Source organism: Salvelinus sp. IW2-2015, unplaced genomic scaffold (assembly GCF_002910315.2).
Source record: "Salvelinus sp. IW2-2015 unplaced genomic scaffold, ASM291031v2 Un_scaffold3525, whole genome shotgun sequence".
Lineage (NCBI taxonomy): Eukaryota > Metazoa > Chordata > Actinopteri > Salmoniformes > Salmonidae > Salvelinus > Salvelinus sp. IW2-2015.
In genome coordinates, this window is record NW_019944805.1 from 3,494 (window position 1) to 14,599 (window position 11,106).

Genomic DNA, 11,106 nt, shown 5'->3' on the forward strand with positions numbered 1-11,106 from the left:
TCCAGTGCTTAATAAAGTGTACATCCAGTGCTTAATAAAGTGTACATCCCGTGCTTAATAAAGTGTATTTCCAGTGCTTAATAAAGTGTACATCCAGTGCTTAATAAAGTGTATTTCCAGTGCTTAATAAAGTGTACATCCAGTGCTTAATAAAGTGTACTTCCAGTGCTTAATAAAGTGTATTTCCAGTGCTTAATAAATGATGGGTTTGTGTATTGTCTGAATGCTGCTTTACTTGTGATACACAGTAACATGTTCTGTCTATGGGTATAGGATTAGATAAGGGCTGGGTGATATGGGCAAAATATAACTTCACAATATTTTTCTAGCTATGACTACAGTGACTAAGTGTGTGCGTGTGACCTACATGACTCTGCGTGCGGTCCTCTCTGTGTCCTCCCTGGTCTCCACATCTGCAGTGGTCAGCAGGACGATGTGGTGTCGGTAGTGACACAGAGCCTTCAGACCGATGAACAGCTGAATACGCAGAGCACACAACTCCATGGTGATGGGAGGACAGGCCTACACACACACACACACACACACACACACACACACACTTTTTATTACCTGGTGGTTGTTAAGTTGGTGAAATTGTAATTACATTGTTATTACCTCACAATTACACTTTTTGTATGTTTGGGATTTATTACAATAATCATAATGCTGCTACATATCAAGTGGATATCCATTGAGAACTGTTTCTTGCAGATATTATGGTCTTACTCTGGGAAACTGACGGGTGGAATATGGGCCCTAGGGGCGGTAAGTAGCCACTCACAATAAAGGTTACACTGTAAATCAAAATTGGGCCTCCCAGCATGTGCAGACCAATCACATTTAGGCTCTSAATTACCATTCCAGAGAGACACTGCTGCCCTGCCTTACAAGGTGCTAGTCAGATTCCACTGTGTCACTGTTGGACACGCACGCATGCAGACACACAACTGCACAAAACAACGACACTCTTATCACCAGATGCAACTGTGTAAGTGGCGGTTGCCATTTTGAGCCCTTTCCAGCTCCACCATCTTTGTGAATGTAACGCAGTGATCTGAGCCAAGCAGACAATTACCTGTATTTCTGGAGAAGCTCTGATCCACTCTAATGACTTCCTGTCTTATTGTGTAGCAGGGCAATCAGAGCGCAAACAACCGAGGCACAACCAATCACACACGAGGGGAAGCCTCAGTCAAAGCATCCTTAAGACCAATAATGAAGATGTCCAAGGCATAGGGGGTAGATATGGTGAAAAGTCCACCAAGCCTGACGGATAACTAAAAGCTTTCCCGGTAACTCAGATCTATAAAGAGTTCCCTAGGGGTCCGGCCGTGGGTCGATCTTCCATTAGCTAAGGGAAATGGGGTGATCCTCACCTTCATGGTGGTATCGATGTAAGGGTCCTCAGCTCTGGCTGCCACTGCTGCACACCTCACTGAGAAGCACTGGAGAGCATTCCTGAGAAACACAGGTATAAATTAGGGCCCCCTGGGTTTTGTGAGATCATGTGACATGCCTAGATTTGAACCTTTATTTAAAACTTTTTCATCAAACTGTCCACTTTTCTTTTTATGTCACATGGTCCAGCAACCATCCCCCCAGCAACCATCCCCCACAGACAATTGCTTTCATTTTTTGGTGGAATTCTCATTTCTGGACAAAGCTTCAAATACAGGATAAAATCTTGCTATGTCACATGATTGAGCAAACACTGTAGGGTCGTGTGGTATCCAGATGTTCCTGTACCATACCAGGGTATACAGTATTACCAACCCCCAAAAACCATATATTAATTACTATATTGAAAATCCCATCGTCAGTATTTAGAAAAATACTGTTTATACCATATACCGGGGTATCACCGAAGTCAGAGACTAGTCTCATGGACTTCCTTTACCGTCTCGAGAGGCCCAGCCCAGTCCTGGACTTCCTTTACCGTCTCGAGAGGCCCAGCCCAGTCCTGTACTTACTTTGTGATGATGTGGAGAAAGAGGTCAGTGAGGACGGCCTGCTGGGCCTTCTCTGGATACTGATAGGCTGAGACCATCTGAACCCCGCCCCTCACGCTGTACAAATAGCCCGTCTTGGGCAGCGAGAAGAAACAGAACAAACACGTCGGCTCCACCCCTCTGCCCCCCTCCACACATACTTCCTGGTTACCTGGTTGTCAGGGAGAGGAGACCAATGGAAGAGAGAGGGATGAGATGTGAAGCAGATGGGAATGTAGAAAATATAGATGCCCCTAACTTTAAGTGTACCTCATAAATATGTATTTACACTACATGTTAGTTCCATAGGTAGGGAAAGAGCCATGTATTTAGAGAGTTGGGACATTGAGGTTTCTACATGATCAATCAATCAATCAATTTTATTTTATATAGCCCTTCGTACATCAGCTAATATCTCGAAGTGCTGTACAGACACCCAGCCTAAAACCCCAAACAGCTAGTATGATGATGATAAATGCATCATACTAGATGCATAAATGATGATGCATTTAACATGACACTACACCATTCTATGGCAGCCATGTTAGCTCCATTGTCTCACGTCAGATGGAGTCACTCCTCTGCAACACTCATCCCTCAACCGATCGTTCTCGTAGGACGTGAAACTTCAAATTTGAATAATGAGCAGCCGCCATTCAAAAAATGTAAACATAGTCCCTAATTTTGTATATCACTGTGCTCTCATATGACTCTATGAAATAGGCAGAATAACTAGCTAGCTAAATTACTACACACATTGTGACAGTGATTTAATAGTTTGCCATTGTGAAAAAAATGTTTTAAAAAACGGTGGTTTGTACATCTCCTGTACAAATTCCGTGCCAGGATGTTGGTCACCAGTGTAGTGACTTTATCAGCTGTGTAGCTAACTGTTGTAGCTAGCTTACTGACACAGTTAGCCATCTCCTCCTTCACTAACTAACATAAAAAGCTTGCTTAGYCTGTTTAAATTACCCTGAAGTTGTAGACACAATTAAGAAGAAGTGACTTAACAGAAATCGGTCCATAGACCAGCATGTTTCTCCGCAATTGTATCATTTAGGTCAGCTGAGCACAGCAGCTAACTCATGAGGCCAGTGGAATGACTCGAACAACTGCTTCATGAAAACTCATAACAAATGTGAGCATAATTAGCACTACTAGCTAACTACAGTAGCTTGCTAGCCAGCTTTTGTTGGAAGTTTTAACATTGTGTGTGCAGCACTAGGTAGGTAGATGATTTCAGCTAACGTTAGCGAGCTAATGTTAATGTTGGACAAATKTATGCTAGCTTTCGTGCCCATTGTCAAACTTTAGAAATACTGTTCATTGAAGCAAAATAATCCTCACCAACATAACATTATTGACATACAGTGCATTCGGAAAGTACTCAGTACCCTTGACTTTTTCCACTTTGTTAAGTTAGAACTTTATTCTAAAATGGATTAAATCATTTGTATTCCTCAATCTAAGCACAATATCCCATAATGGCAAAGCGAAAACAGGTTTAGAAATTTTTGCAAATGTATTACAAATAAAAAACAGAATTACCTTATTTACATAAGTATTCAGACCCTTTGCTATGACACTCGAAATTGAGCTCAGGTGCATCCTGTTTTCATTGATCATCCTTGAGATGTTTTTACAACTTGATTGGAGTCCACYTGTGGTAAATTCAATTGATTGGGCATGATTTGGAAAGGCACACACATGTCTATATAAGGTTGACAGTTGACAGTGCATGTCTGAGCAAAACCCAAGCCATGAGGTCGAAGGAATTGTCCGTAGAGCTCTGAGACAGGATTGTGTCGAGGCACAGATCTGAGGAAGGGTACCAAAAGATGTCTGCAGCATTGAAGGTCCCCAAGAACACAGTGGCTTCCATCATTCTTAAATGGAAGAAGTTTGGAACCACCAAGACTCTTCCTAGAGCTGGCCACCCGGCTAAACTGAGCAATCGTGGGAGAGAGCCTTGGCCAGGGAGTTGACCAAGAACCCGATGGTCACCGACAGAATTCCAGAGTTCCTCTGTGGAGATGGTTGTCCTTCTGAAAGATTCTCCCATCTCTGCAGCACTCCACCAATCAGAAGCCACTACTCAGTAAAACGCACAACAGCCTGCTTGGAGTTTGCCAAAAGGCACCTAAAGATTCTCAGACCAGGAGAAACAAGATTCTCTGGTCTGATGAAACCCAGATGGAACTCTTTGGCCTGAATGCCAACCGTCACATCTGGAGGAAACCTTGCACCATTCCTACGGTGAAGCATGGTGGTGGCAGCATCATGCTGTGGGGATGTTTTCAGTGGCAGGGACTAGGTGACCAGTCAGGATCGAGGGTAAGATGAAAGGAGCAAAGTACAGAGAGATCCTTGATGAAAACCTGCCCCAGAGCACTCAGGACCTCAGACTGGACAATGACCCTAAGCAAACAGCCAAGACAACACAAGAGTGGCTTCGGGACAAGTCTCTGAATGTCAGAGTGGCCCAGCCAGAGCCCGGACTTGAACCCGATCAAACATCTCTGGAGAGACCTGAAAACACCTGTGTAGCGACGCTCCCCATCCAACATGACAGAGCTTGAGAGGATCTACAGAGAAGAATGGGGAGAAACTCCCCAAATACAGGTGTGTGAAGCTTGTAGCCTCATACCCAAGAAATCTCAAGGCTGTAATCACTGCCAAAGGTGCTTCAACAAAGTACTGAGTAAAGGGTCTGAACACTTATGTAAATGTGATTTAAAATGCATTTGATACATTTGCAAAAATTTCTAAAAACATGTTTTTGCTTTGTCATTATTGTTTGTAGATTGAAGGGAATTTTTTTTTTTTAAATTTATTTTAGAATAAGGCTATAACGTAACAAAAATGTGGGAAAAGTATGAATAATTTCCAAATGCACTATATTTGTTTTAGATTAATTCAGACAGTTATGAGGCAAAAATGGGATTCAGCAATGTCAATGTCACCTAGGTAATACTGTTGAAATGTTAGACAGCACAAACTACTTTGGAGCTATCCCATTACGCGATAGGAGACCGATCGGTGCAGGTGGAAACGGTGTGCTATCTGAAGACAATGTGTTAGCTCCCCATTAACATTACATGGGGAATATTTAAACAACGCTATTTAAAAACAGCATGTCTAGAATGAGAACCATTCAATTCTAAAAGTTGGCCCAACTCTATACGGTTCTGGGCAGGGACAGTGTAATGAGGTTCTGACTCACTGGTGAACACAGGGTGAAACTGCAGGGAGTGCAGGCGGGTCTCCTCAACACTGCAGTCCTGGAAGAAGTCTGGAGCAAAACGCCTGGACAGGGGAGACTCAATATGATGAGACCACACACACACACACACACACACACACACACACAGAGAGAGAGAGAGAGACAGAAAGACAGACCTGTATAAGATATAGGTGATGATGAGGTTGCCCCTGGCCTCACTCTCCATGCCTGTCCACTCCAGAGAGACCTTGACCCCACAGTCCTTAGCCCTGTCCCCTAGGAGCTCTTGGTGCTTGGGGAAAATGAAGAAGTCATCCTGGTCACGGTGACCAGCCAGACCCTCTCTCCTCACCTCTGGCGAATACAACACAGTGTAAACACAACCTAGTCAGACAGAATATGCAAATCACACCATGATCTGTGAAGTACAGCATGTAGTATCTGAAGCATCTGTTTTCATGTGTAGAGTGTTACCCGTCTCGTTGTCGTGTTCTGCTCCAGTGATCATATCTTGGGGGACCAGACTGTGGTCCTGGGGCTTCTTGTCAGCTGACTTCTGGGTAAAAGGAGCACCAGGAAGTCTCTCCAGTTTGACCACCAGCACCTCCAGCTCTGTCTGCAGGGCAATGTACCCTGCACAGATCGCCACCTGCAGGCAGGCAGGGAGGGCATACATTTTCTATGAAAAGTTTACATGACAGAATAACCTTCTCTAACTTGGGAGCGGCAGGTAGCCTAGCGGTTAGAGAGGCGAGCCAGCAACCGGAGGGCTGCAAGTTCGAATCCCAGGTCCGACAGGAAAAAAATGGCGGGAAGTGAGCTGGCAACAGGAAGGTATCAAATCCTAGATGCCATTGCCTTTGTGCACGAACCCCCCACACCTCTCTAAAACCTGTATTTGGTATTTTATTAGGATCCCCATTAGCGGTTGTGAAAACCATAGCTACTCTCCTGGGGTCCACACAGAACATGAAACATAATACAGAACACGAATCGACAAGAACTACATACATTTAAAGAGGGCACACATAGCCTACATATACAAACTATCATGGCTCTATATAATACTTTACGCTTTCTTGAATTTGTATCTGGATTTTGGACTGTGAAAAGACCCCTGGTGGCATGTATGGTGGGGTAAGTGTGTGTGTCAGAGTAAGTTGACTATGCAAACAATTTGGAATTTAACACATTAATGTTTATTATAAAAAGAAGAAGTGATGCAGTCAGTCTCTCCTCAACTCTTAGCCAAGAGAGACTGGCATGCATAGTATTTATATCAGCCCTCTGATTACAATGAAGAGCAAGACRTGCCGCTCTGGTCTGGACCAGCTGCAGCTTAACTCGGTCTTTCTTTGCAGCACTTGATTATTGTCCAGCCATGTGGTCAACATAAGATCAAATTAGAGACTGCAGGACTTCCTTTGTGGAGTGTGGTGTCAAAAAAGAAGAACATCTATTACGGACAGAGCTCTCCCCATCTTTACAACCATTGAATCTAAACTCAGCAAAAAAAGAAAACGTCCCTTTTTCAGGACCCTGTCTTTCAAAGATAATTCATAAAAATCCAAATAATTTCACAGATCTTCATTGTAAAGTGTTTAAACACGGTTTCCCATGCTTGTTCAATGAAACATAAACAATGAATGAACCATAAACAATGAATGAACATGCACCTGTGGAACGGTCATAAAGACACTAACAGCTTACAGACGGTAGGCAATTAAGGTCACAGTTATGAAAACTTAGGACACTAAAGAGGCCTTTCTACTGACTCTGAAAAACACCAAAAGAAAGATGCCCAGGGTCCCTGCTCATCTGCGTGAACGTGCCTTAGGCATGCTGCAAGGAGGCATGAGGACTGCAGATGTGGCCAGGGCAATAAATTGCAATGTCCGTACTGTGAGACGCCTAAGACAGCGCTACAGGGAGACAGGACGGACAGCTGATCGTCCTCGCAGGGGCAGAACACGTGTAACAACACCTGCACAGGATCGGTACATCCCAACATCACACCTGCGGGACAGGTACATGATGGCAACAACTGCCTGTCTGATCACTGGATCAGACAGGACTGGCAAAAAGTGCTCTTCACTGATGAATCGCAGTTTTGTCTTACCAGGGGCGATGGTCGGATCCGTGTTTATCGTTGAATGGAATGAGCGGTACACCGAGGCCTGTACTCTGGAGCGGGATCGATTTGGAGGTGGAGGGTCCTTCATGGTCTGGGGCGGTGTGTCACAGCATCATCGGACTGAGCTTGTTGTCATTGCAGGCAATCTCAACGCTGTGCGTTACAGGGAAGACATCCTCCTCCCTCATGTGGTACTCTTCCTGCAGGCTCATCCTGACATGACCCTCCAGCATGACAATGCCACCAGCCATACTGCTCATTCTGTGCGTGATTTCTTGCAAGACAGGAATGTCAGTGTTCTGCCATGGCCAGCAAAGAGCCCGGATCACAATCCCATTGAACACGTCTGGGACCTGTTGGATCGGAGGGTGAGGGCTAGCCCCCAGAAATGTCCAGGAACTTGCAGGTGCCTTGGTGGAAGAGTGGGGTATCTCAGAGCAAGAACTGGCAAATCTGGTGCAGTCCATGAGGAGGAGATGCACTGCAGTACTTAATGCAGCTGGTGACCACACCAGATACGGACTGTTACTTTTGATTTTGACCCCCCCCCCCTTTGTTCAGGGACACATTATTCCATTTCTGTTAATCACATGTCTGTGGAACTTGTTCAGTTTATGGTCTCAGTTGTTGAATCTTGTTATGTTCATACAAATATTTACACATGTTAAGTTTACTGAAAATAAACGCAGTTGACAGTGAGGACGTTTCTTTTTTTGCTGAGTTTATATGTTTTGACTATGACAGTAAGACAATCTAAGGTAACACTAAGTAATTTAGTCTCCTCCACTTGTTCAACAGCCACACCATTCAGTACCAGATTCAGCTAGAACTAGAACTTAGGGAATGATTTGTACCAAATACAAAGCCCTTAGTTTTAGAGATGTTCAGGACCAGTTTATTACTGGCCACCCATTCCAAAACAGACTACAACTTGTTAACGGTTTCAGTGACTTCATTAGCCTCGGTTGCTGACAAGTACGGTGCACTCGTAAAGTATTTAGACCCCTTGACTTTCCACATTTGTTACGTTACAGCCTTTTCCTAAAATGGATGAAATAGATGAATGGATGAAATGCCAACCAAAAACCGTTAAGACATTTTTGAAAATGTATTAAAAATAAAAAACTGAAATATCACATAAGTATTCAGACCCTTTACTCAGTACATTGTTGAAGCACCTTTGGCAGCGATTACAGCCTCGAGTCTTCTTGGGTATGACGATACAAGCTTGGCACACCCGTCTTTGGGGAGTTTTCTCCCATTATTTTCTGCAGATCCTCTCAAGCCCTATCAGGTTGGATATGGAGCGTCGCTGCACAGCTATTTTCAGGTCTCTCCAGAGATGTTTGATCGGGCTCTAGCCTGGGCTCTGGCTGGGCCACTGACATTCAGAGACTTGTACCGAAGCCACTCCTGCGTTGTCTTGGCTGTGTGCTTAGGGTCGTTGTCCTGTTGGAAGGTGAACCGTCGCCCCAGTCTGAGGTCCTGAGTGCTCTGGAGCAGGTTTTCATCAAGGATCTCTCTGTACTTTGCTCCATTCATCTTACCCTCGATCCTGACTAGTATCCCAGTCCCTGCCGCTGAGAAGTGGCTTCCGTCTGACCACACTACCATAAAGGCCTGATTGGTGTAGTGCTGCAGAGATGGTTGTCCTTCTGAAGGTTCTCCCATCTCCACAGAGGAACTCTGGAGCTCTGTCAGAGTGACCATCGGGTTCTTGGTCACCTCCCAATGCCCTTATCGCCTGATTGCTCAGTTTGGCCGAGCGGCCAGCTCTAGGAAGAGTCTTGGTGGTTCCAAACTTCTTCCATTTAAGAATGGAGGTCACTGTGTTCTTGGGGACYTTCAATGCTGCAGACATTTTTTGATACCCTTCCCCAGATCTGTGCCTCGACACAATCCTGTCTCAGAGCTCTACGGACAATTCCTTGGACCTCACGGTTTGGTTTCTGCTCTGACATGCACTGTAAACATATATAGACAGGTTTGAGCCTTTCCAAATCATGTCCAATCAATTGAATTGACCACAGGTGGACCCCAATCAATATGTCAAGGACGATCAATGGAAACAGGATGCACCTGAGCTCAATTTCAAGTCGCATAGCAAAGGGTCTGAATACCTATGTAAATAAGGTACCCGTTTTTTGAATATACTGTATATATWTTTTTTTAAGTTCTCACTTTGTTATTATCAGGTATTGTGTGTATATTGATGAGGCAAAACATTTATTTCATCCATTTCAGAATATGGCTGTAACCTAACAAAATGTGGAAAAAGTCAAGGGGTCTGAATACTTTCTGAATGCACTGTATGTATTTCAGTGTCCACGCAGGGAATCATTTTAGATTTTTTTACTTTCAATAACTGGGTGGTAAAAGAGACTACGGAAATCCCAACCCCTAACCTACATCCATCCTATCCTATCCCTACCTGTTGGGGCGACAGTCCCGGGAGGTGGATGATCAGACAGCGCTCAAAGTCCAGGATGGAGAGCTTGTCGTTGAGGGCCTGTCTCTTTAGACTGAACAGCACCAGGCTCTTAGGACACCCCACCAGCAGGTCTCCGGTCACCCCACAGCACGCCACACACAGCGGACGCTCAAACAGTGGAATCTCAATGATCTCCATCTGCTCCTTGGGAGCCCCGCGCATGGACGAGCCGCGCAGGAAATGACCGAGCAGACGCACGCCAACGCGCGTCTTCTCAGCCGCCTGGTAGCGCCAGTTGGTGTAGGCGCGGAGGTAGGGGGCGTTGTTCTTCTCCTCGATGGTCACCAGGTAGTCCCCTGTGGAGGGAGGGGCGGACAAGGGATGGGAGGTTAGGTGGAAAGGGGAGGAGGGTCAAAAACAATTTTATTAGTCACATGCTTCCTAAACAAACAACAGGTGTAGACTAACAGTGAGATGCTTACTTATGAGGAGAATGTCATGAGTTAGAGGTAGTTTTCCAAGCCAATACTAACTTCCTTCATACTGAACACAAAGACATAAAAATGGTATCCACTAGATCATCTGACCTCTGGGGATGTAGGACAAAGAGCCTCGTTGTTCATTTGACTCTTGGGGATGTAGACAAAGAGCCTCGTTGTTCATTTGACTCTTGGGGATGTAGACAAAGAGCCTCGATGTTCATCTGACTCTTGGGGATGTAGACAAAGAGTCTCGTTGTTCATCTGACTCTGGGGGGGGTAGATAAAGAGCCTCGTTGTTCATTTGACTCTGGGGGATGTAGACAAAGAGCCTCGTTGTTCATTTGACTCTGGGGGATGTAGATAAAGAGCCTCGTTGTTCATCTGACTCTGGGGGACGTAGATAAAGAGCGTCGTTGCTAACACTAGAGATCCAAATTATCCTTGTTTTGTTGATTGCATTTCAACTAACTTCATTAGCTACAGTTGAAGTAGGAAGTTTACATACACCTTAGCCAAATACATTTAAACACAGTTTCACAATTCCTGACATTTAATCCAAGTAGAAATTCCCTGTCTTAGGTCAGTTAGGATCACCACTTTAATTGAAGAATGTGAAATGTCAGAATAATAGTAGAGATAATTATTTATTTCAGCTTTGATTTCTTTCATCACATTCCCAGTGGGTCAGAAGTTTACATACACTCAATTAGTATTTGGTAGCACTGCCTTTAAATTGTTTAACTTGGGTCAAACGTTTCAGGTAGCCTTCCACAAGCTTCCCACAATAAGTTGGGTGAATTTTGGCCCATTCCTCCTGACAGAGCTGGTGTAACTGAGTCAGGTTT

The 11,106-nt window shown here is 44.5% G+C and overlaps 1 protein-coding gene across 3 annotated transcripts in view; it reads right to left on the reverse strand.

Moving 5' to 3' along the window:
• Nucleotides 1-11,106, reverse strand: part of LOC112076033 (BLOC-2 complex member HPS3) — a 24,946-nt gene that overhangs the window by 3,487 nt on the left and 10,353 nt on the right. For 2 of the 3 annotated variants that reach the window (XM_024142923.2, XM_024142924.2), the window contains exons 2-8: nt 9,780-10,135; nt 5,689-5,863; nt 5,391-5,568; nt 5,215-5,297; nt 1,971-2,160; nt 1,377-1,458; nt 368-522 (exon numbers count right to left, since the gene is read on the reverse strand). In XM_024142923.2, the coding sequence (XP_023998691.2) occupies nt 368-522; nt 1,377-1,458; nt 1,971-2,160; nt 5,215-5,297; nt 5,391-5,568; nt 5,689-5,863; nt 9,780-10,135 (1,219 nt within the window). Of the gene's footprint in view, nt 1-367; nt 523-1,376; nt 1,459-1,970; nt 2,161-5,214; nt 5,298-5,390; nt 5,569-5,688; nt 5,864-9,779; nt 10,136-10,261; nt 10,658-11,106 lie in introns of those variants that run through there. The other variant, XM_024142925.2, reaches the window with a different exon arrangement.